At 37.4% G+C, this 26,082-nt stretch overlaps 2 protein-coding genes and 2 long non-coding RNA genes across 4 annotated transcripts; 1 reads left to right on the forward strand and 3 right to left on the reverse strand.

The window, feature by feature from the left end:
* Positions 1-9: 9 nt before the first annotated feature.
* On the reverse strand, positions 10-13,612 carry RRP41L (3'-5'-exoribonuclease family protein). The gene is made up of 7 exons (XM_086575779.1): positions 13,359-13,612; positions 9,907-9,985; positions 8,286-8,388; positions 8,081-8,201; positions 7,406-7,494; positions 5,816-5,965; positions 10-337 (listed from the first exon to the last, which is right to left on the reverse strand). The coding sequence occupies exons 1-7, from the start codon at positions 13,480-13,482 to the stop codon at positions 248-250; spliced, it is 756 nt and encodes a 251-aa protein (XP_086431905.1). The 5' UTR covers positions 13,483-13,612; the 3' UTR covers positions 10-247.
* Positions 13,613-15,989: 2,377 nt separating this feature from the next.
* On the forward strand, positions 15,990-17,027 carry LOC147482183 (uncharacterized). The gene is made up of 2 exons (XM_086579229.1): positions 15,990-16,299; positions 16,392-17,027. Exons 1-2 carry the CDS (start codon positions 16,045-16,047, stop codon positions 17,025-17,027), a joined length of 891 nt encoding a protein of 296 aa, XP_086435355.1. The 5' UTR covers positions 15,990-16,044.
* A 967-nt stretch (positions 17,028-17,994) lies between these two features.
* Positions 17,995-19,996, reverse strand: LOC147482184 (uncharacterized). The gene is made up of 2 exons (XR_015205222.1): positions 19,661-19,996; positions 17,995-18,806 (listed from the first exon to the last, which is right to left on the reverse strand). It is a non-coding gene; the product is annotated as an uncharacterized LOC147482184 (long non-coding RNA).
* Positions 19,997-20,253: 257 nt separating this feature from the next.
* Positions 20,254-21,626, reverse strand: LOC147482185 (uncharacterized). The gene is made up of 3 exons (XR_015203473.1): positions 21,441-21,626; positions 20,643-20,754; positions 20,254-20,340 (listed from the first exon to the last, which is right to left on the reverse strand). It is a non-coding gene; the product is annotated as an uncharacterized LOC147482185 (long non-coding RNA).
* Between the last annotated feature and the right edge of the window lie 4,456 nt (positions 21,627-26,082).

Here is a 26,082-nt window from a genome sequence, read left to right on the forward strand (position 1 = left end):
GCCATAGGATGAGCTCCTATAAATAATACTTTACCATTAACGTCTCAAGTCTGAACATAAACAGCAATAATATTCTGGGACTGCTTCAAACTGGTGGGACAAGGATTTTTGCTATGTTCACTACTAGTATATATATCATGTCAAAAGATACAACTGAGGAAATTCCCATAAACTGCTTTATATATTAAGCAGATATCCAAAATTTACTGTAGCCAAACACTTGAAGATGGTCAGATAAAAGTTTGAACTATTGCTCTGGTGCAGAAGCAGATTCTCTCAGGCATGACCTCATTATCTCCCCAAGCTTCACACAAGCGTCCAGGCAAAGCTGCATTGCCTATTCATAAGGAAAAAAGAAATATATGCGATCAACAGCATGCATTTTCTACATTAGATACTCATCAACACATAAATACTACTGCAATTTTAGGATGGCGAAGCATGCAATGTTTATTATAGTTCCAAAGAATGTCTATTTGCAGCATCAAATTTACTGTAGCTGAGCAAGTATTTTCATATGCTTGCTATACCTATTAAAAGTAAAGTTTCTATTCCAAGTTTTCACTTGCAGATACGGTTTTCATACTTGAAGTTACAAAATTATAATCAGATGAGGAAAAGTAATAGAAACAATCACATAACTCCAACTGCTGACTTCCTTGAACAAAGAGGATTTCATTCTAATCATTTTAGCTCTTTCAATGATACTGGGCAGAATGCCGAGCTCCATATGTTTGTTGAGTATCTATAGCCAGGGCCTATGATATGCGTGTATCCTCTACGCTTCTCGGGGACAATACCAGTACGTTTTCTAAGTAGATGGTCCTCGTGTTTATGGAGATAAATGCTGTGGCTGACTACATTCACGTCAATGTCTTGGCCCATACAGTTAGCTAGAAACTCAGGAAGATTTAATGGTGCAAGCCTTCGCTTCTACCTTCCACCATTGTGCACGCCAAAAGCCATACATTCTGATCGACCATAGGCAATGTATGGGTGGTTACGGACACGTACTGTGAGGAATACGCTCTTGCCATTTACCTTGGATCACCCCTTGTGATCGACCATAGACAATGTATAGACAGTGTACACCAAAACAAGCGGAGTTCTATGGTAAGTAATTCCAGAGTGAGTGGCTGAACGTGGTGATCGCTCTTGCCTTCCGAACTGTTGTTGAATATTTCTATCTGTCTTTTTAGAATAAGAAAGCTTGCTTATATTCATACTTTAAGCAATAGACCAATTATTTCTATTTGTAAGTAGGTGCTACCGGGTTCCTGCTAGAGTGGGGAATGCGTCTTTTCCTCAAACTCTAGAGAAGGTGTAAAATAAAAGCAGCCCGCCCCCACTTCGTCAACAAGTGGGCAAGGAGCACTTTTGGCGGGGGATGTTGTGAGACATAGGAGGAATTGCATTGATAGGTGAGCAACCCTAACCCCCATATCTTGGAATCAGATCGACCCATAAAAGAAGAAAGAGTCTTCAGGCTCGCAACGAGGCCTCTTCCTGCCTATGCTGCCTTCCTATTAGGCTATGGTATGCCGGAAGAGAGGTGCTAGTTTCTTGCTACTTCTGCACGTGGTACAACCAGATTGCCTTTATTGTTCACCTCAAGAGCATAGATCACCCCTCCGAGAGTCAAGGTATTAAACTGGTTGGTGGAATGCGGGCAGTGTATCTTTCCATCCAATAGAAAAAGCAGGCTCGCTCATCTGTTGGCTTTCTTTCTGGGGCATTTCTTTTTATAAGATCAGAGAGGGAATACCGGGAGGGTAACTACCTTAGCGGGTCACTCAAGTGGTTGGTTGGCTGCTCAATTCGGTCTTTCATGTGGAGCGGTGAACTCTGTCTTAGCGGGTGCTCTTGTCCAATCCCGAATCCTATGCTTGCTGAATGTAGTTCGAAGAAGGGGTTCAAGGCCGGAAGTTGGCTCTACCGACCAATAGGCAGAGGTAGAATGTGCCTAAGGATGCAACTTAAGACAAGCGTGCTTCTGGGCCAGAGTTGTTGGCTGACCCGGACTCCATTCCATCTCTATGCCTCAAATTCATGTTGAGGGAGAAGGAAATGCTTGCTCTGAACGACCGCTTCGTAAAGTAAGTTTCTGCAGTGGAAGTCTGCCTCTCGGATCGGAGTGGGGTTCTCTTTGAAGGTCAGCTAGTACTGGTTGGACCAATTGCTTGCTTCTGTCTCAAATATCACTTGATTGAACTTACCGCCACTCACTCTGGAATTATGGAAGCACCCCCGGGGGATACAGGGAGGGACGGTGAAAGAACCTGTACGGGAAAAAACCTTTAGGAGGGAATGCTAAAGTAGGGGAGGTTTTCTCTTTGCAGGGGATGGGAAAGCAGCACCGCACCTTAAAGTGTAACCCTTTTGAGGAAAGAAAGAAGTATGGGAGACTCATTTGCAAGTGAGAAATTCAGCATTTTTACTAGGGCATTTGACTCAGCAGACGATCTTGCAGACAATGTTGAAGACTACTTCACCAGCTCAGCTATTCGGGAATTCAGGCAGCAAAGTAGCACCTGCGAAGTCAATTAGTGGGGAAGCAGAGCAGAAGATATGATATTAGTGAGTGAGGCACTTTGAGCTCTAGCTCGCCCCTTACCGAAATTTCATAGCTGCCTGCAAGTCGTAGAGTAGTCTAGTAGTAGGCACTTCTAGGCCCCTTCCCCTTTACCACACGCCGGGCACTCACTCTTTGACTAAGGCTTGATAAACAGGGGCTACGGCTTCTTGCAGCTCTTCTGTTTAGTTTCACCAATAGGATCGAAGAATATCGACCAAGAATGAGAGCTTCAATGCGCCTTTATTCATTAGATTAGAAAGGCTTGGTTGCAACGGGTAAGGGCTTACTCCCTTACTAATCAAGTCCAGCCGCTTTGTTAGCTGGCTTCTTCAGGAACCCTTCCTGCCTTGGGAAGAAAGCAAGACGCACCCGCTTCGTCAACAAGTCAACTTCTAGGGGGGACCAGAGGGAGAGACTTCTTTGCAAGAGAGGAGGGGGTCCAGAAAGTGGAGATCCATCGGGACTACACTGACTTTGTTCGAAAGGCCAGTGAATTCATATGCGAAAGACTACACCACGGAAAGGCCAGTAGCAGTGAACAAGGAAATAGGCTCGTTCACTCCGTTCTTCAAGCAAGTCAAGCGTAGAAGAAAAGCAGTAGCGTCTCACTCAACGATAGCTGGATTTCATCTAGGCACGCACCCGCTTAGTTGAAACCTGCAGGGCACTCGATTGCAGGCGAGAGGGAGAGCTGAAACCACTCTCCAGAAGGCGGCAGCTTATTCATTTCTTGGGAAGAAGCCCTGACCGGATAAGAGGGAATTCACCTGTAGAGGAATCTTTTTTTGCGAGGGAGCATTCTTCCTTAGCACAAGCGCTAAGCGATAATAATTCCTTCATTTTTCCATTTCTTATTTCAGATTTCAGCCTATCTATCAATAGAGGATAAAACACTTTTAAAACAAAAATGCAGGACTAATACCCGCTTTCTTGACAGAACAAGAATTTTGGTATTAGTCCTGCAACTTCAACGACTCATATACACTAAAACTGGCGTACACTAAGACCTAAGTCTTAGCCATTTGTGGATGGAACTTCAACAGCAGCTACGTCTAGAGGGAAGTTGTGAGCATTACATTCATGCATAACTTCCATACCAAGGTTAGCGCGGTTGATGATATCTGCCCAAGTGTTAATTACACGACCTTGACTATCAACTACAGATTGGTTGAAATTAAAACCATTTACGTTGAAAGCCATGGTGCTGATACCTAAAGCAGTAAACCAAATACCTACTACAGGCCAAGCAGCTAAGAAGAAGTGTAAAGAACGAGAATTGTTGAAACTAGCATATTGGAAGATAAATCGGCCAAAATAACCATGAGCAGCTACGATATTAAAAGTTTATTCCTCTTGACCAAATCTGTAACCTTCATTAGCAGATTCATTTTCTGTGGTTTCCCTGATCAAACTAGAGGTTACCAAGGAACCATGCATAGCACTGAATAGGGAGCCGCCAAATACACCAGCTACGCCTAACATGTGAAATGGGTGCATAAGGATGTTGTGCTCAGCCTGGAATACAATCATGAAATTGAAAGTACCAGAGATTCCTAGAGGCATACCATCAGAGAAGCTTCCTTGACCAATTGGGCAGATCAAGAAAACAGAGGTAGCAGCTGCCACAGGAGCTGAATATGCAACAGCAATCCAAGGGCACATACCTAAACGGAAACTAAGTTCCCACTCACGACCCATGTAACAAGCTACACCAAGTAAGAAGTGTAGAACAATTAGTTCATAAGGACCGCCATTGTCTAACCATTCATCAACGGACGCTGCCTCCCATATTGGGTAAAGTGCAACCCTATAGCTGCAGAAGTAGGAATAATAGCACCAGAAATGATATTGTTTCCATAAAGTAGAGACCCAGAAATGGGTTCACGAATACCATCAATATCTACTGGAGGAGCAGCAATGAAGGCAATAATAAATACAGAAGTTGCGGTCAATAAAGTAGGGACCATCAAAACACCAAACCATCCAATGTAAAGGCGGTTTTCAGTGCTGGTTACCCAGTTACAGAAGCGACCCCATAGGCTTTGGCTTTCGCGTCTCTCTAAAATTGCAGTCATGGTAAAATCTTGGTTTATTCAATCATCCGTGAATTAAATGCCCTAGTGAGATCATCCTATGCTCCCCCTTCACCAGAACTAAAAGGAACCTCAGAAATAGCTGCAATACGAGGTTTGCCACGTCCATTCTTTGGCCTTAGCTCTGGATGGAGCTTAAAGCATGTAGAACGCAAGTGACCTTCATCCTCTATATAATCACAATATGGTCGAAGCCATCTGGTCGTGGTGATCACTCTTGCCATCTACATCGATGAGGCTACCTACATTGTGTCCCCCATTTCCACATGGCTTAGTGCTAGTATTGTTTTTGCTTCTACATTGTGTACACCAAAACTTTAGTGTCACTAAGACACGTACAGTGAGGAACCTAGTGAATCACTTAGAAAGATTAGTCTGAGAGATTGCAAGGAACTGAGACCAGGATCTCACTGTGTTAATACTTCCCACCTACTTACTACCTAATACTGATGGCTCTTCAAGAGGCAATCCTGTCCCTTCTGGAGCTGGTTGTCCTTACACTATTTTGATGGCCAGTCCATCTTTGGAAAGGTCGCCATGTCTCAACTCTCGTTGCTGAATTCACTGCTCAGGTATGGTCTTCATGCGTTGCATTAGCTAAAACTTGACAAGATTTTCGTCGAGACATAGCTAATCTCCTTCACTGCATCACCTCGGAGAATCATCAAAATTCTTTGGGAGGTTGATGATTTCGATAAGGGACTGCCATAATCATAGTGCTGAATATAGTGCTGATTCTCTAACTAATCATTGCAACAAACTGACGTATCTCTTGTAAATCACCTAGTGTATAACAAAATTTTGTTAGTGGGTAATTATTAATCTGCTCAATGCCATGGGTAGAACTCTATGCTACATGGATACGCCATATTTTAAAAGTAATCCGTGTTGGAATCCACGAGTTCGTGGCAGACACATATTGGATATGATATACCTCAATTTATCATCTTTTGCCGTGTCAGACACTTTATATCCGTGTCGGCGTATCCGTATCAATGTAACTTACAAGAACTAGAATTAAGTGATTAATGTCATTGATCAATGTTGCCCAAATACTCCAAGTATGAGCACCCTTAAAAGGTTTCTGTCCAATACTCCAAGTATAAACACTAGCAATATGTAATAGTAATTTACTAATTTTCCATACCTCGTGAATCTTTGGGGTTGACCATTCCCCTGTGAGGGTTAGTTGAGTAACCTCATTACGAGAAGGCATAGATGTAATCATGAGACTTCCATCTTGGTAGCTTTCTTCTTCTGTTATAGGATCCAGGACAAGGTTCTTCCCAAGACAAGACTACAAAACCAAAGAAGTAAGATAGTGAGTACAAGCAGCAGTGAAAATGAGCAAAAAAGGAAGAAAGGATCGGAAGATAGAATATATGTAAAAGAGGAAACTGAAGATGTTGAAATTCTAAACAAAAATTTATCTCATTGGTAGTAAATGGTATATACTTGACAATACTTTCTGACATGATTCTACAGAGGATCTACAATTCTACCAAGTAATGTTAATATAGATAAGAAAGACATAACAAAGTTACAATAGCACATTTTACTAAGACACCTATACAGTATACTTTCCAAAATTTTGACACAAGTATAGCGCTAGTGTGATCATCAGAATGATGTGCAACAACAGGTGACGTCCACCTCAATAGAACTCGATTAAAGATTACATAAGACATCAAGGTACTACCAAAATTTGTCTCAAAAAATGATAGGGACAACCAAATAATTCATCTTCCTATTCCATTTCAAATCTATGTTAGTGCTTTTGAAAAATTCCAAGTTTTCAAAAATTTATTCTTAAATAGTTGGATGGTTAAAAAAAATTATAAAAAAACAGAAAAGAAAAAAGATCACGCAAAAAGAACGCAATCTTTTACTTCACCACATGCATAGTCAAACCTTTTCAATTAAAAGTACATTCTCCCTTAAATAGTAAATGGCACAAATGCCATTCATCTAAGCTAAATATCACCCATCGTTCGCCTTATCTCCAGAATAAGCCCTGGGTTATCTACGCACTCCACAACTATTGTGTATTATATTATGTATCAGTGTATCACATAGGACTAGCTCAGGTATCGAGCTGACTAAACTATGTGGACTGTGGAGGGAGTTCTAACTCGTATATATGCATGTATAAACCTCATTCTTTAATTTTTAACTCGTATGAAAGCAACCCAAAATGCATTAGAGGCCGTGCCTTGTGGCTTGCCTATTTTTATGACAAACAATTGGAAGAAGATAGCTATTTCTTAGACGCCCAAGGTGTCAGAAGCTTCTTCCCTGGACAATCCTCAAGATGTAAGCATCCAAGATAATACGCTTATCTTTTTGCTCAGTGTATAATAGTTCGACTCTTATTGTTCCGTACGCAATAGCTTAACTTTATGCATCCAAGCATCCCATGTCTCTTTGTACTAGCTTAGATCTTCTAAACTTATACGGTTACTGAGGTCACTACCAATAATTTTGGGAGGGAACACAGACACGAGCAATTGTGTATGAACATCCAAAGGAATTCAATAAATAAGATATAATGTCATGATCTATGAGAGAGTGCACAAAAAGTGGGGAGGGGAAGGGGCTTGTTCACCAAAAGATGGCAAATATACGCAAAAAAAAAAAAAAAAAAAAAACAACAACAGCAACAACAACAACAATAGAACCTGATTTACCAACAAATGAAGATGGAGGGAAGAGAGAAGAAATTTGCAGACAAGCATACCACAGAAACTGAAGTAACTAGATCATACATCATGATCCCTGCATCAGCTAAGGCCAAGCTAGCACATGATATCACCACTGGCAGATCACCTACAACAACATTTTAAAAAACACATTATAAATAGAATCATTATAAATAGAAATTTTCTGACTAGCACAACTATTAACCATTTAGCAACAGGAATCAAGAGCTTATGTTATTAACAAGGAGTACTTCGAAGGTGGTGTATGAAAAGAAAAGGATTATCTGATATAATAATTGTGAGGATGGCATAAACAGGGATAGATGATAGATCCCAGCAGTGACAAACAAAACTTGGGCTTCTTACTCATCAAATATATAGAGGAGAGTAGAAGGCCCAATGAATGAGTGAAGGCAACACTACCCATTGAGATAGAAGTCATATTAGAGTGCAATGATCCAGAGAGGAGAAGGTGCAGTGAAGAAAATACTACCCATCTAGAATGAAATCATATTAGAGTGCAATGATCCTGCAAGCTGCAGGATCCTACAGAATTTTTGAAAGAGACAAATGCCCTAAAACGAAACCCAATATCGAGGATTCAGGATACCTAGAATGAATATAAATTTATAAAATATGGAATCTCGAAATAGCAAGCAGTCCAAAGGCGACTTATTCATTTTTGGTAAACAAGAATGAAAGTGCAAACTTACTGCCACCAGATTCCAACACCAATGCGAAAACATCTACAGTCGTCTTTGGAAAACTCTCCAGCATTACAGCACCCTCCAAAGCTTTATGAAGCATAGAGGAATACTCTTTGTGGTCTGAACCCTGAACATAAAAGGTTTATCACTATCACACCCCAAGTAGCGCATATTAGGAATACCACATTCGTGAAGAGCACAAACCATATACCTGTCCACGAATAGAAGTAGCAAAAGTTGTATAGCTAACATTACAATTTAGGCGACCTATATCACTGTACAGCATAGCTTTCTTACTTTCTCTAGGACCAAACCTGAACAAGTAAGAACAATACATGATGTCAACATTAACTAACTTGGGGGGGGAGCTCTTAGTAAAATTACTTCAAGAAGGAAGAGGATGCCTACACCAGAAGGATAATCTAATAAACTATTTAAGAGGGCTTAAACTACAAACACGGGGATCTCTGCACATCTTTCATAAATACATCATAAAAAGGGTCTCTCTTAGAGATCACCTACGCGGCTAAGCAATTTTGTAGAACTGGCATATGATACTCTAAAATGGATACATAGAATGTTAATACAATTATGACCCAGCCTTCTACTTTTAAGATAATGTAAGTGAAAACCTTTTTTTAGACAGTAAAATGACATCTCATAGCTCATAGCAGAAATTCCATTACAACCAAAGAGAGAGGGTGAATGGGTATATGTCTGGAAACCAAGATATCCTAACTAGGTCGGCAAGCCTTGGCCCATTTATCATGTGTCATCCTAGCTCTTGCTCCCTCATGTAAGTGTCACAATCCAGAATAAAATGCTTTCTTTACTAACAAAGCCCATTGAATATAAACTCCTTGGCCTTGACTCTCTGGGGAGAAGAATTACTAGCTGCTCAATCAAAAAGAGTCATCCTGACCTCAAGGACAATGAGATGAAGATCCATTTCTTTGCCTTCAAAAGTCCTCTTATTTCAGTCCCATAAGACCAATAGAATAGCCTTAGGAATGTGATCTACCAAACCACCAGTCCTTCAAGAATGAAGACGACCAGTCTACTCAGTCTTTAAAGCTTCTTAAATGCCCAAAGGTGGTGTCTAAGGCTGAGTCGAAAGAGGAAGAGTGGAAGTCTCCAAATTTTCCCCCGAGGACAAAGCTCTAGAAGATGACCCACCTCTTGAGTCAACATCTTTCTAAAGGGACGCACATCGAGAATATACATTTCTCTCCTAATCAAGTTATCGATAGGTTGAATAATCTTGTGGAAAGCCGCCTGACAAACAAAATAAACTCTAAGATAAACTGAGTTGCCCCAAATCTTCTTGTGGGGGAGGAAATTTGTGGACTACTGGTTGTTGTTCGGATACTCTGATAAATATTTTTAAACTAATAAAGAATGTCGTAAATACAAATATATCAATTGGACTATGTTTGATTACAAAAAATCCCTAGCAATTAAGTAACGAGAACACTATTAAAGGTCAACATATCAAGGAACAACAAGTGCCTGGAATATCTGGGAATACTAATTCAAAAGCCAAGCCATGACTTTTGTTGCCTATTAATTCTAGAGAATTTATACAGATAACCAAAAGAATAGGAGAAAATAACTTGCATAGCACAATAACTTGCCTATTAATTCTAGAGAATTTTTTCTCTGGTTTCTTTCCTCTTTGTTTCTTTTCACCATTCATGTTGTACGCATAAGGATATCTCATCCTTTTCTGTTTTATTTTTAATATATACACCTTTACCGAGCAAAAAAAAAAAAGCACAACAAGATATAACTACATTTACATGTTTCCTTGTAAGGAATGGTGAAGTACTCACACAGATACTATGACTTTGGTACTCCCAAACTCAACATAAGCAGATCCTGATGCGGCATTTACTGCACCAGTCCTCAGAACTGCCAATTATAAAAACAATGTTAGCCTGGTTACGTTAACAACAAGAAACTAAAGGAAATTATAATATGAATTATGAAGAAAAACATAAAACCTCAGTTACATTTGAACTAACCACGAAACTCAAAAGTTACAGAAGAATACATTTTTTTTTCAGTAACACTTACCTAATATTCACAACGCTTTGATAGTTAAAGGATAGAGAATTAATAAACACAAGTGGACTGCTCAGAAAAGATGCAATTAATTACAGAATTTATCGGTTCAATGAAGTCAAAAGATTCAAGAGGAAATTAAGAAAGAGATAACAATCATAACATCAAGGGTATAAAGGACTTGTGACAATGAACACTAATTCTTACAAGGCCCTTCTGCTTCTCAGCAGCTACAATGTTTTCTCTAAGGGAACATCAAGGAAGCATTTTACATTTTCTAAATCATAGGTACAACTCATACCCTCTATCAACATAAAGATCTTTTAAATATGTCCTGTGTAGTGAAACTGATCTTCTGGGCATCGATGGATCCTGGATCTAAATGCACTCTCCTCTAACCTTTTCATTTTGTCCATGTTATATTCTTCCACAAACAATATAGTCACATAGTGATGAAACAAAAGCTCTGATTAGAAATTAAGTTTGTAAATCTCTCAGCACTGCTATTGTTACTTACGGTGTTTTCTTTAAGAATTTTAAATCCACGCCCTAAGTACAGTGTATGATTGAGCATTCAAGCATAAGTTTTGAATTAGGTACTAGCCAATAAATACCCATCCACACTACCCTCAAGCACTCAAGATGCCACACTTTACTAAAGAGTACTCCTGATTTTAGGGATATTTGCTTTGAAATTGTAAATAAGCTCAGACAATGGTACTGGAGACCTAAGAATACAAGAATGTCGGGAACCTGAACCTTTAAAGGCCTGCTGTATGATCTCATAGACTCCTTTTTTTTTTATTATTCGGTAAAATACATTTCATTCATTCGAGCTTGAAACAATTACACACTACAATTTACATATGATCTTAGGTAGCAAGAAGCTACTAAATCATACCCATACAAACCTCAAAGTACAAAAGAGTCCCAATTGCAAAGTAACCCACTTCTCGAAACCTTGGACACCCATTAGCCCTATCAAACAATACTTCTTTGACCTCTTCCTAACTATCTTCTGAAGTTCCTTCTCCTTATGCTCAAAGATCCCCAAGTTTCTTTCCAAGTTTCCATCCATAACGTCCACATAATAGTGCTTGGAATATGATAAGTTATGATAACTAGCCATTTAGCTTTTCTTGATAAGGGACCCACAATCAATATATCCCAAGGTCTATTGAATGAGAAAAGGAATAAGTTCCAAACATTGGTTGCTTAAGGACGATTTACAAGAAGGCGATCAATGCTAAATGAGTAAATGATCTCAGACTCCAATAGTTCAAGTTCGAGGTCTTGCTAAATTTTGGCCACCATTTTAAGGGAACATCGACATCAAAAATCTAAAATCCTTCTTTTCAATATGACCATATATTCATGTACAGTGGTACTGTGGTTTGAATGATAGTTTGCAGGTCAGTAAGCCCTATTTCAAATTTCTAGTCTTCCATTTAAATAGGAAACAACATATATTTCAAGCCTCAGAGATGAAGCAGAATAGAGGAATCACTGTAAACTATCGGAAAGAATCTATAGATCTAAGCGTCCCTCAGTCGCCCCTTGTTTTATTTTAGTAGCCAAGCTAATCAATTTGGCAAGGGACGGAGCCTGTTAAAATGGTAATCCTCACCCAGAATTAATAGCAAGGACTACGTAAACGGCCTCAATACTGAACGCTACATCATCAATGCTTGAAAAAGAAAAAATATTCTCCCCCCTCCTTTTGATCCACATCTTCATTATCTCAGCTAAGACAATAACAGTATGTTCAGTATCAAATCATTTCAGTTCCCAAAATTTTGAACTTTTGTCTGGGTTTTTGGATATTGACTCCTGGAACCGTAGTGAGACGTCAAAACTTAACGTTACGCCCGAACTCAAATCTCACTGTGGATACCGATGAGATCTACAGTCTAAAGGAGAAATGATGGTATAAGTTTGTAGATGACAACTGCTCACAGTGGTTTGCGGCGGTCCTTCTACCTGTCCGGTAGATGGCGTTGCCTCCATCTTTTAGCCCTAGCCCCTAGCCACACTTCTCTCTCCCAAAACCCCATGTTCTCCCTACACCAATGGAATGCCTTCTGCCCCCTAGCAGCGGTCTTTTCTTGTCCACGGATCAAATACACGGTGCCATTCTGACCACGGAAACTCCACCGCTTGAATCATTTTTAGTGCACCCTCTTCACCCTGATACTTCTTGTCCACTGCCAACACCGTGTTCCACATGGGGTGGCAGGATTTATGCCATCAGACCTAGCAAGACAGATTCTGTGTCCGAAAACAAAAACAATTGTAAGAGCAACTCTTGAATCTGAATAAAGCCGAATATTTGTGAGTTCACCCCTTTTTGGACTCTCTATGGACTTAGACATGTTTATGTTACAAATCCTTCATGTTATTGAATGAATTTGAGTAATGATTCACACCCTTTGAATCCTTCATTGTCAAATTATTCCACATTCATCTTTTGAACAGAATGACATCTGCCTTTGCTGCCTAAACCATCTCCCTATAGGAGCTCTACTCTTTAATATATTTAAACTTTTTGGTGTGCAATAGAATTATTTATCGAATGCGTAGAACGTGAAAAGTTAGAGTATCACTTTGGCTTTTTGAGTTGCTGAATTCTAGCAAGTCTGACACTCCCAAGTGGTTTCGTAGCGGGGCTGATTCCACTTAGAACATCATGAACACTCAAACCTCAACCGTCTTTTCCAAGTGAAGTGATAAGCTATTATTGAAAGAGCATTCTACTCAAAATCATTAATTTGTGTAAAACACTTTCCCACATAGTAGGCAGAATTAAGGCTTGCAACAGATGCTCCTAATGTAGACATGTTTACCTGAAGAATCAAACTATTGTACGAACCAAATGACTGAAACCAACAAACGAGTAGACAAATACACGAAGACCCAAACTTGTAATAGCAACATACAAGAGTTAAATATATGATTCTATGCTACTTCCATTTACTAATCCAGGGAACAAAAATTGAGGATCAACAAGTGAAGGATACCAAAGTAGCCTTTGGGGCAAATCCAATTTAAACATTTTGAAACTCCACAATTACATGACATTTTAGCTTAAACCTCAAGCCCAAAATGCACCAAAAGGACAATTACACCACTCTTAACATAAACCCTTCTAAAACCCCGAATTGTGGGTAAGAAAAGATTTCAATAAAAAACAATAAAAATGAATAAAAAAGAGAGGACTGACATGCTGGTCTGCATTGATGAAAGCCACGAGTATCAGGACGAACCCAATCAACAAGGTCTTTGAACAAGGGCTTTTTGAGACGGTGTTGTTTTTTCAGTGAATAAGTACTAGACTTCCCGGCCATCTCTGCTTCTTCTTTTTTACCTATCTACTTGTTCCCTTCTCTTTTGTCTTTGTTTTCAGGACTAAATGCCGACACATTACAACATCTCGCACATTCTCGGCTGAAACAAGTTTTTGGAATGAAATTATATTTTATTGATAAAAAAAAGTTCCTCATCCACCTTATACCACTGGAATGTTGACCAAGTTTCATAAAATGGAACAACAACGATTGTACACTTTCTAGGTAAAATTGGTTCCTCCTTATGATTATTGATAGAAAATGCTTTATGATTTTACAATTTTTATGCTTGTTATGGCTTTTAAGTGTTTACTCTGTAGAAAGAAAAGTTTGCAAGTCACTCAAAAGTGTTTTTGGTCAGTTGTGGATGGTGGATATACTGCCTCCCCTGAAATGGACATGCCATATTTTGAAACTAATATGTATGGGAGTGTGTGTCAGACACCATGCAGACACATATTTATATGTGATATAGCTCAATTATTGATATTTCACCGCGTGTATCAATATAATTTAGGGGTTGTTTTTTTTTTTTTTTTTTTCAAAGCATTCAGCACCGCTGAACGCTAAGTTTTCAGCCTTCAGCGAAAGGTAAGTTGTTTGTTTTTATAGGAGTCTTCAGCATTCAAAGGTCTAAACCGACTTCAGCATTCTGCGTTTCTTTTCTCACTAAACGCTGAAGAAAGAGTCACTCAAGTTAGGTTTCCACCTCTACCCTTCCATAACTTGATAACCCTCTCTACCCTTCCATAACTTGATAACCCCCACAACGTAATTCTATCATCTTCTCCCACTTTTGGTTGTTGCTCTATAATAACTAGGTATGTAAAAATCGTGTTTTATCAATTTTTTTTTTTTCTAGCAAATACTGATTTCTCTACTCTATTTATCTTTGATTCATTCTTAATATTTGTTGTGTATACCGTTTATATATCTGTTTGTTTTTGTGTTTTTGTTGTTTTTTTTATTGGCAAAGATGTTTTTGTGTTTTTGTTAAGTTCTTTTTATATATCCAGGACCGTTCATAATCAGTAGGAGTTCACGCGGAAAATATTCTCATGATATACACAGATATATATAGCTAGAACAACTAGGTATCTATCAATATTACCACGCGGGTAACTAGCTTATATGATCTACAAGATGACTTGTTAAGGGATTTCGCCATATGATCTACTGGAGTTTGATAGTTTAGACTTCTACCAAATACGTACCTTGAAGTCTTGAACGAATACTCTTAGGTAGTTGAGAAACTCTCCACTAGCTGTAACGAGAAGTTAGAATAAAAGTTCAAAGTAACTTGATTTACAAACTAGAAGTTGGAACTTTCAATCTCGAAGACACCCTAAGAAAAAAGAGCTAGAAACCTTACTCCAAGTGGAGTGCGTTGAAAAAGTGTGTTGATCCAGGATCTGGAATTTGATTTATCAATTTTTGAAGGTGTTGATGATTATGGCCTTTGGATGTCTCAGTGACAAGTTTCACATATGTACTTTGTTCCATTTGAAAATGAGGACAATGGAATTATAGCATAAACTAAGTAGAAACAATAGCGTTTTCCTCCTTTGTGAAGTGAGGATTCAAGCTCGTTACATTGTTGTTTCTACTGCTTTTTTCAATAGCTTGTACAGCCCTTAATCCAATTCAAATTTAGGGAGACACATGTTTCAACAATTGTTTCTTTAAGAGCTAGATGTGTGGGGTCCTAGAAGGGTACGATATAAGGATGCTTGTTGTGATTTCATTAACAGATCGATAGGTATTGTTTGTCATTTCAACCAGGTACTTGTTTCATGAAATATAATATTCTTCAAGCTTTTAACCTGTAAAACCAAGTAGTTCTTGTTTCTACCAAGGGAGTTTTCACATTATTTCTTGGCTCTTGCTTTTATACTGTGCTATACAGCACTGTAGTAAGTAGTACAATCGAAAGTTTAGCAGCCCAAACCAAAGGATCAACAAAGAATTATGAACTTACAAGAAAGCTAGAAAACCACAATAATGAATAAAACTACTCGCGAGATACTTGATGAGAAAATATGCTTTTGCTTTATGCAATTAAATCAATTCTTGATGGGAAAAACGTTCTTGAACTTGTAAGGTTACTGACAATTAGGAGTCAAAATATTGCCACGCGGGTAACTAGCTCATTGACAAATCATATAAGGATATGAATTATCTTGATACAAAAAAGAGAAAAAGGTCATGAGGCCAGGTTCTTCTCTGCTGTCATGAACAATAGATTTATGATCAAGCTTGCAGTGAGTAGATTGTCATGAATTGGAACTATTGTTTCTTCTTAGTGAGTAGATTGTGCAAATATTTGTTTTTATTCAAAACTGCATTCGTCTATGTTTCTATGTATTTTTTTTATTTTATTAGTGGGCATTACTTTAAATTCATTTAAATGGCTAATGAGTGACATTAGGCCGAGGAAAAATTAACTCCAAGAGTTAAGAAAGAGATAAAAAAAAAAAAAAAAAAACTCAGGAAGTGGTTGAGAAATTTGCTCCAAATCTTAGGTTAAAGACTGATGATACGTAGAAAAAATGTTTCATTGAAATGTGTTTGGACGAGGTTAATAATAAAGGCTTTAGTGGAACTTCATTAAAATCAAAGTCATGGACTAAGATTAATGAAAAAATGAGCAAGAATTACAATGTCCAATACACACAAAGGCAACTCAAGAACCAATGTGATTACCTCCGAAAGCAATATGCGGCATGGAGGTTACTATCAAAACGGACGGGACATAGAGTCGATTTTGTTGGAGGTGTCTTTGAATTCCCAGATGAAGTTTGGGACGACTTAATTGAGGTAGAAACTCACATATTTTTGTTCATACAAGTTATATAAGCGTATGCATATTATTTTATTTGTTTAATTTGATTTTTTTTTGCTATAAACAGAAATATCCGTTGACGGGTCAATTCAGGCATGCTCCGTTGATGAATAGGGACTTGTTAAAATCCTTGTTTGAGCCCACCCTAACTTCTGGCGATGAAATGTTTAATCACAAGCATCCAATTCCAATGACGAATCCCCCCAATGATGATGTTGCAAAGGTTCAGAATATTGAAAGTGATGGAGATGAGGATAACCAGATTCACGGAGCTGATTACTTCCCTAATATCACAATTTGTGGAGACTATGATCCTTACACATCACAGGATGTACCCATGGATGACACACAATATAATCTTTCTCATGATATCCCATCTGATAATGAAGAATCTCCTACATATGTACAGAATACTCCAGCAGATGGACCACCTAACCAAAGACAGGTTCCGACTACGTCACGAGCAAAGAGTGATACAAGTAGCTCGCAGCAAAAATGTAAGAGAGATTCGATTGAGCCAGCAGATCCTCTTGTTAAGAGTATTGGGGAGCTTGTGGAGATGGTGAAGACTGAAACCATGGGAGACAAGAAGCTTGTGGATGAAGGCAAGAGTTATATGTTTTGGGTTTGCTGGATGATTCTCTTTATCTTAACTCCTTGGAAGCTCTTTCCCTCCACGCTTCTCATAACAATAAACTTTTGAATCTTCAAGAAAATAGACTTAAGATCCAATTCCAGAAGAATATTACTTCTAGGATGACATAATCTTTGCAAATAATGTGCGTTAATTATTTGGATAACTATCGTATTTACATTTTGTTGACTTGGATTACTGTCATATTATGGTTATTATGACTCAACATTTATGAGTATTTTTGTTGACTTGATTGCTTATGGTTGCTTTAAACTTGTTACTTTGAGGTTAACATTTTATTTATTTATTTATTATTGTTACTAGCAAGATGCACGTGCTCTGCACGCGATGCCAAATAAAACCCACCGAAGTGGGTGAGCATACTTACAATTCACATTACGTGATGCAGTGGAAGCTGTTGACTTGAAGGGAACTCCAATTCTATTTGATTTTCAGACATACGTAAGCAATAGTCGTTAAGTAAAAAAGAAATTGGTTTTTGTGTCCAAAGTTTTGGAAGAGTTATAAAATAATAGCGGCGGTTTTAGAAAGTGAAACGATTTCTTATGTTCCAAGCTTGTTCAGCGTTGAACAAAATGCTACGATATATCAGAAGATTCATGAAAATATGATATGGGTAATTGATAAAATGAGATACCGAGCATTGATTGAAACGTTCCGATATATTAGTATGTCAATGACGAAAACAAAATGGAGTTCGCACAGCCTAACACGACAATAGATATGCTTTTAGACTTTAGAATTCAGACAATTGATCTTGATTTGGTCTCTGGTCTGGGGTGAGGACCTTATTTTGAATGCTTTTTTTGGCTCACAGCGGGTTATGTGGTCTGAGTAATGTTGAGCCAGAGCTTCAGCCTTCAGGAACAATTGTGAAAAAAATAACATTATTTAGATAGCAGTATAGCACCTCATATTCGTATCTTTTTGTACCATTGACGCTTAAATTTGTTGCACCAACTTTGGTTGACGTTAAAATTTGTTGCACCAACTTTGGGCTACTAAGAGAATGATCGCTACTAAGAGAATGATCATTTCAGCAGAAGGGATTGTTTCAAAATAGACAAAATAGAAATGGAGTAAGTATGTCACACTTGAGAATGCGCTCAATTTGCATATAACATGTATAAAGCTCCAAAGATTACAAGTACATGACATCTCTGCTAGATGACGCTCCCACCATTTGGCTTCTGCTCCATATAGCCTCAGATATTTCTTAAACTGACAATATTCTCCACATGACAGTTGAAAAGTGGTTCTCTTTACTAGTAGCCGAGGGTATTCGAATACCTCAAGCATAAGGCCAGGTCGTGTGTGTAATAGTTTACATAAAGCCAGTCAGTATTGCAAACATGTATAAGAGTTTCACCATGTTGAGTAACTATTGCAAAAACATCCTGCAGATTCAAAGATGTTGGAGAAAATGAAATGCCCTGGTTCTCATTAGCCCTACACTCAGCTAAATATCGTTCTATCACTTCAGGGCAGCAATCTTTTTTCAATGTTTTGGCATCAGCTTGCAAAAGAAAATAAAATTGTAAAGACTCTGTTGTGCCTGAAATATGTGCTCTTATTCCATCTTAAATTTGGAGCATCCAACTCAAAGCGGGAATAAGTGAAGAGGCTCCAGGAACTAATTTATTATATGAAAGACTTTGAACTCCTTGTGTGGGATATACTACATATCTCAACAGAGGTTATAGTAAGCGGGTATGCCTGTTAAAGAAACATTATGAATTTCCAAAAGGCCAAGGCGAGGGACAACTACCTTACCAGTTTTGCAAAGTTCCCTGCTGTCAAAGGGGTTGAATATCCATCAATAACAACCTGAAAGGATGAAAAAATATCATCAATATAGAGTTAAGTAGTCAAGACTTGGGAGGTTGGACGGTTGGACCCACAGTGTTGGGATCAAGTCCCGCATTGAAGGGGAAAGGAGATTCAAGGGTTCAGGGAAATAAAGTTGTAAGTATCCAAAAAAAAAAAGGTGTTAACATACACCTTGAGTGCCAGAGTGACTAACCTAAGCCTCTCAAAGCACTACCCTATTAGTAGACAACCTCAAGGTGGAAGATGGACAAAAAGATTGTGCCAAAAACTCAAATACATGTGGTCAAGACCTAGACTTAAAAAGGTTTAAAATAATGTTCATTGATTGTACAAGTTCGAGCAACTACCAAGATATGCACTTATGCACTAATTTAAAAGGCATCGTGCATCTGCGCAAAATATTTACTTCTTAAGAGCGATTTGTAAAACTATCAAAAAAATAAGTGTTAACAATTTAACATACATCTTGAATACCGTGAGTGACTAACCTAAGCCTCGTGAGCCTTTGCTTTATTAATAGACTACCTCAAGGTGGACAATGGACAGATAAATTGTGCCAAAAACTCACATACATGAGGTCAAGACCTAGACTTACACTGCTAAAAGTTTAATATATGTTTATTTACTGTACATTTTACAGTAATTACCTAGATATGCACTAATTCAATGGGCATTGTGCATCCGCATTTAGTATTTACTTCTTAAGAGCGATTTGTGTAGAGTACCAAATGGCACCACAAGAACGGCTTCAGGATGTGTGATTATGAGAACGTGTAAATTATGAAACAGGTTTTTTTTTAACTTTACATTCCTATATGCTCGCAAGTAAACCTGTTTGATCTATGGCGAACCTGAATGACGGCCTGACTTTTGGATTCGCCAGCAACTGGAGAAAGGTTGAACCATCCCCTTTCTCTATGATGAATTCAATAGTACCTCTTCCTGTAAGCCTTTAGTTATATGAAATGTTAGAATTTCAGGCAAAAATTGGTTAAGAGTCAAGAATACAATTATTGCAGAAGTATACAAGAAACCATAATCTCCCTTTCCTCCACAGCTCCACATGTCTAAGACCTCTGACATTCTAAACCTTGGTCTACCAAAATGAATGTGGTGCCACTAAATAGATACTTTCATAAGATATAAATCATTCTGTAAGAAAATCGGAGGCTTCTGTACCTTGGGTATTTCAGAACTGTTTAGGTAACAAAAGGACAAATCTGAGCCCCGACATTCCAAAATTAGAAAATGTGATCAGTTCTACACACCAACTCCAACAGTACTATCTTGACAGAACTCAAAGACTATCAAGATATGTTGGAGAACAAACACTGTTTAGATAGGCTTGAAACAATTTCGGTATATACGATATTTCTTGAACTTAATAATTACCTCGGACTCACAATAAAACAAATGACTACCTCAGAAAAGCTCCAACTCAAAGAATAGTATCTAGTGAAGATGCAAGACCTGTTGATACTCTGTCTGCATCCTTATCCTTTATATAGTCAAGAAGGCTCTGCAATCCACCCTAGAAAACCAAGAACCGATTAAGAGTTTTTAATTCGTTCTGCAATTAGACTACTTGAGATGCTATATTTATAAGGCCTTAAAGTATATGTATACCAAATAGATAAGTTTTAAAGTTTTGTCATCACACTAAGACACTAAATAACTCCTTCCGTCATCACACTTAAGTTTTAGTGGTAGTGAATTTAGTGTGTCATCACACTAAGCAAGTGTTATACTCTACTAATTGAATTATGGTATATATTAATAAGGCCTTAAAGTATATGGATACTGCATAAACTGAATAAAGTCACTAATACAAACCTCCGTTACAAAGAAAGCATGAAACCCATATGGAACTCTATTTGGGAGCTCAACAACAGCAACAGGATCTGGTGACATTGTTTTTGCATCAATGACATTTACAGAGGATTTTCTCTGCAGAGAAAAAGCAGATGACATTAATGACATTACATACATTAATAAGCAAATGGTGAACTCTCTTTCTTCAACTATAACATGCAAAAACTTCTGTGAGTTAAGATTTTGATTCTTTCACTGTTTTGTTCTAACCTCATCGAATCCATCCACAAACAAACTTCCCTTCAATTTCATAATGATCTAGGTGTGGTCCTTTTCGTGTCATAAATCAAGATAGGGATATCCCAAGCACATAGGGGTATTTTTATATCAGTATATCAACTTGACCTAATCAAGCCAAAAATCATTGTAACGTAGGTGTTTATATATATCACAACTGTGACGATGCAAACACTTATCTAGTTTTTCTAGGTCATCACAACTCATTCAGGCTTATAATATATGTCCACGAGACTATGAATTTCTTAATTAAACAAATTCAGGGGATCCTATTTTCATCTGTAACAGACTATAAGATTCATGGAGATGAACTTTATACAACAACAAAAGAGAAACTTGAATCTCTAGAACAATGTGAACAACATTCCGTATGCGAGCATGTGGATCTTTTTCTAAGGCAAGAAAGGTTATTGATTTAAAGGAAGATACCTCTGTAGTTGCCAATTAAACGCTTCTAATGATAATGATAACATTACTTTGACAGTGTTTTCATGATTACTTACATTTAGGAAGAGAAGTTACCTTGTATTTTCATCATGGACCGAAAAATATTAAGTAGCCATCATCCTCTTCACACTTGACACCCGGCTCATGAGAGACGAAAATAGCTTTAGAACCAAATCTTGCAGGTCCTAAGTCATAGATTCCTCAAATATTTCCTCCAGCCTCTAGCGTTTCTTTTTCAGCCTCCGATTCAGCATGTAGCTCAAATTTGATGATCCCTTTAACCTTTGCAATGTTGTCTAGTATGGTTCCATAGACAAACCTTTGTTTCCTATTCATGCAAAATAAGAGTTGATAAATTGATGTAAAACACAAATGAGTTAATTCAACACAACAGCAAAATGGTCAGAATCTCATGGCTTAAAGTGAAAGCAATTAGATATCCTCCTCAATTTAGAATGAGAAAGTTATCGTAATTGATAATAGATAAATCCAAGTTCCAAAACGAAACTCATGTTCTAATGAATTGAACTTGGTAGTTTGACTGTGGAATTCCTTTGTTTATGTATTTCCGGAATATGAGTGTGTGACTTGTTATAATTGATCTTATTGATAGTATAGACCATCTTGAGAGAGATCAAAATCAAGTGCCTTCCCACTGCTAATCAATGTAAAGAGAATCTTCTTTGCAATTAAACCTTTACTGATTCCCTGCAACCCAATAAACAATTATTACAACGAACACTTAGCAACTAAATGAGGAGAAAGAATAACACTTTTCTGTAAGAAGACCTGTCAGACCTGTGGCTTAAAAATAAACGAAACGAAAGAAATGCAAAAGAATAAGATCTTAACTCAGTTTATAGCTAGTTATTTTTCACACAGAAAGTTGCTATGTCAACTTGGGCATCTCCACAAAAGTCGAAGGTAAAAAAAAACAATCAATTCCTACCGAATCTAAGAAGAGTAGGAGACACATTTTCGTGCTTAATTGAAATTGACTTGGGGTACATGTGCAATAGTGGACAACAAATTTTTTTCTTTGTTCAAATTGTCCTTACTCTGGAAAAAAGTGTTGGATCAACGTTCTCTAAAAAAAAAAGGTTTATGAAGCCTAAATGAGCTATTAGTAACCAAACAAATGTGAGAAGCTCCCTCCTTCCTCTAAGTTGTTGGGCATGAATATTGGACATGCTTCTTCCAACGTAACATAAGATTTCCACCCACACTGCCCAATCCAAGTAGTTGTATAGCAAAGTATAATTGCGTCAAAAGTCTTTGCTTGCTTAAGCTTTTAGTTTAGTCAATTCTTGCAGTCTTATATCTGTAGATAGTTTAAATTGCATGTCAATTGATTATCCTAGCAGGCTCAGAAATCGTAGGCCAAGGATCTCTTTTAAAATCTCTGACACAATAGATGATAGCCTCTGTGAATAATCTTTTTTTTTTTAGTTTTCGTAAACAATTGAATCTGTTGTAGACTTGTAGATGAAATTATCTATGATTAATTTACCAATCAGGTAGCAGCAAAAGAAATTAGGATGTACAGGATTAGTCCAACACTCCATACATCAACCTCAGGACCACAATTCTGTTCAAGGACTTCAACAGCCACATAGTAAGGACTTCTAACTATATAATTCTATTTTAGGACTTCAGCAGCCATATAGTAAGGACTTCTAACTATCTCGGTTAACACCTCACCTATGAGAAATAAAAGATATGTAATTATATAGTAAGAACTATTTTGACATATTTTAGCTCGAGAGGGTATAACTTATTCTCTATGTTACATGGACACTTATTCGATCTCTATGTTACATGGACATGCCATATTTTGAAGAAGAAAAAACCGTGTTGGATACGTATCCACGTGTCCGTGTCGGACACATATTGCATGTGATTTACCTTAGTTTTTTATATTTCGCCATGTCAAACACTTCGCATCCACGTCCGATACGGACACACCTATCTGTGTCTTAGTTTATTCTGATGTAACTTAGCTTATTCTGATGTTCGAACTCCAAAAAGAGCCTAAACGCCTAGTCATGCACCGGGCAGGGTTTATATGTCTTTGTTCTAATATCTAAATGCAATTACCGCATCGCTAAAAATTAAGACTGACCTGAGTATATCATTCGCTCAAATATTTTTCCATAGGTCAGGAATGAAACAGAGACTAACCAATGTAATTAATAAAACTTGGAACTGCATTCGTCAAACACAAAACTTCAAGATTAAGAAAAATGCATCAACAAAACAACAAAATCAATATACATTGAAACGCAAGAGCCTCAGTAACATGTGATAAAGAGAAATGAATGAAATTGGTCTTTACACTTCTAAAGTATTATTTTATAGAGTTATTTGATTACGTTGACAGATAGTTTAAATTATGGATTTGGTAACTCTCATAGAGTTATTACAAACAGGTGAAGGCCGCCCATGCTGTTAAAACTGGTATGGTTCATGTATGCGTCCAAAATTCAGGGTAGTTTATAATCAAATGCCATTTTCATTCACTAATCTCAAGAAATCAGATTTCTTATAGAGGTACAATAACCTACATATGCTCATAGCACATAGTTACTTTATATTATTTAATGCATTTTCATTCACTAACGTAGTAGGTCGTTGACTGAATCACATGCTCATAAATATCATTGTCAACCCCCTTGTGTACAGTGTAATTATTACAACAGATAATCGAGGTGATAGAATACCGTATTAGATTCGGTGCCAGGGAAATATTGCAAAGTTTTCATATAATGTGATTATTACACCATTGTAAAATGATATAATACATCTCTCTAGAAATTCAAGGACATGCAAGTTTCAAGCTCCGGTCATATAGGTATTTGCAACTGAATTATATGGTGGCCAAAAGAACACACACAAATCGATAAATAAATGCAAACACCATTAAAATTATAATAACCAAACTCGTAAATAAGTAAAAAAATAATAATAATAATAAAAATAAATCGTAAATCATATTGTTTCCTTAAATATATAACATAAGGCTGGGAGTTGGTCTATAGAAAACAAAAGATTCTTAAGATATGCTGGAAACTCGTGTATAATGGAATAGCTAGGTTACACTGACACTGACACATGTCCGTATCCGACATGGATACGGAGTGTCTGACACAGCGAAATATAAAAAAATAAGGTATATCACACAGAATATGTGTCCATGTGTGTCTGACACGGACACGTATCCAACACATTATTTTTGAAATATGGTGTGTCCATGTAACATAGTGGAATAGTAGTGCTCTATCTATTTGTTGGGATAACAATTACATAGAAGAAACAAACAGAGAGAGAAAGCAGCGAGAAATTGTGAACCATGGAGATTGCAAATATTTTATTTCCTCCAAAATACAAATGAAATTGCTGCGACGCGGAACCTCTCTCACCAAGTTCAATGATATGTGACAGTAGCGGTCGGAGATTGAAGATGGAGTGAAAGCGGGCAATGAAAAAGGTGAACTTGCACACATGGAGAAAGGAATATTCGAGAACTGTAGAGATAGTACCTCTACATAGTAAAAAGACTAAAATACAAAAACAATCAAGTGTGATTGAGCCATTTAATTATGCTTAAGAAAAAAAAATGAGACTGAAAAACCGGCTACAAAGTACTGCGAGATAAAGAAAAAACACAAAAGTGTTTGTCCTTGATATGAACAGGTTAACTAACAACATCACCGTAGCTCACTTTGGCATTTTCATACTTGTATTGGTCTTGCTTAACACTCAAACTCCTTATATTCTATTTGTGCGTGGCATATTGGCATTAATATTCCATGCTGGGCATTCTTCTTTTTGGCGCTTTGAGCATTTTGTGTGGCAATTTATGTGAACATATTTAAAGATTTATAACACAAACAACACACCTGAGTCTGCAAAATCCATGTCGAGGTGGTATGAAGAAGTTCCCATTTCCCATTCAGTAAATCAGACTTGAGTGTCTTTCACTTGACTCAATGCTTCCAGTTCGTTTGCCATCTATATATTCATATTAACAAACACAAATCCTTAATTATTAATACCCAAAGCCAAATCTCTACATCATTGTAACTGGAAAAGACAAAACAAAACAACTTATTAACCAATTTACCTAATCAATTCGTGTCTTCAGTAGAAGCTAAGCATCAGCACCACCATCAAATAACAAAATTGCTTCAAACAATTTTACTTTTAAGGCTTTAACATCTTTTAGTGAAAGATCAATCATCCTAATCTCATGTTGTATGTAGACTTTGTACCTGTGAAAACAACAAAACTCAAACCCCGGCCCATGCTAAATAAACCAAAAAATAAACAATATTTACCTCAAGAGCAAGCTTGAATCTTCGAAAAATCCTTAGCTCTTTAACAACACGACAAAGCTCCCACCTTGAAAGACTATTCCCTTCTTTATCAACTTGATTCAAACCAAAAGAAGACCCAACATCAGGATTCTCTATTTATGAAATCCTCTTATAAACCCCAGTCCATTTCTGTAATGGTTTTCTTTCATATTTTGGGCATCCAACAACTTATTCAACGGTTATTGTTATGTGGGTTTTGAATGGAAGTTGGGTTAAAATAAAGATGAAGGTAAAGATACACGTGCATTTTAAGTTGCACAGAGAAGGGGAGAGAATCAATTTGATAACACTTGCACAGAATCAAAACCATTACACGTATAAAATAACCGGAATGAGAACTG

This window comes from Coptis chinensis, chromosome 8 (genome assembly GCF_015680905.1).
Source record: "Coptis chinensis isolate HL-2020 chromosome 8, ASM1568090v1, whole genome shotgun sequence".
NCBI classification, from domain to species: domain Eukaryota; kingdom Viridiplantae; phylum Streptophyta; class Magnoliopsida; order Ranunculales; family Ranunculaceae; genus Coptis; species Coptis chinensis.

What these genes read in the sequence shown, in the direction of transcription:
- LOC147482183 (XM_086579229.1), top strand. Translation starts at nt 16,045, where the DNA reads ATGTGTTTGGACGAGGTTAATAATAAAGGCTTTAGTGGAACTTCATTA. An exon ending in TTTGGGACGACTTAATTGAG is followed by an intron (nt 16,300 to 16,391) that starts GTAGAAACTCAC and finishes TGCTATAAACAG; the next exon opens with AAATATCCGTTGACGGGTCA.
- RRP41L (XM_086575779.1), bottom strand. Translation starts at nt 13,482, where the DNA reads ATGGCCGGGAAGTCTAGTACTTATTCACTGAAAAAACAACACCGTCTC. An exon ending in TCATCAATGCAGACCAGCAT is followed by an intron (nt 9,986 to 13,358) that starts GTCAGTCCTCTC and finishes TATAATTGGCAG; the next exon opens with TTCTGAGGACTGGTGCAGTA. An exon ending in ACCAAAGTCATAGTATCTGT is followed by an intron (nt 8,389 to 9,906) that starts GTGAGTACTTCA and finishes TTACTTGTTCAG; the next exon opens with GTTTGGTCCTAGAGAAAGTA.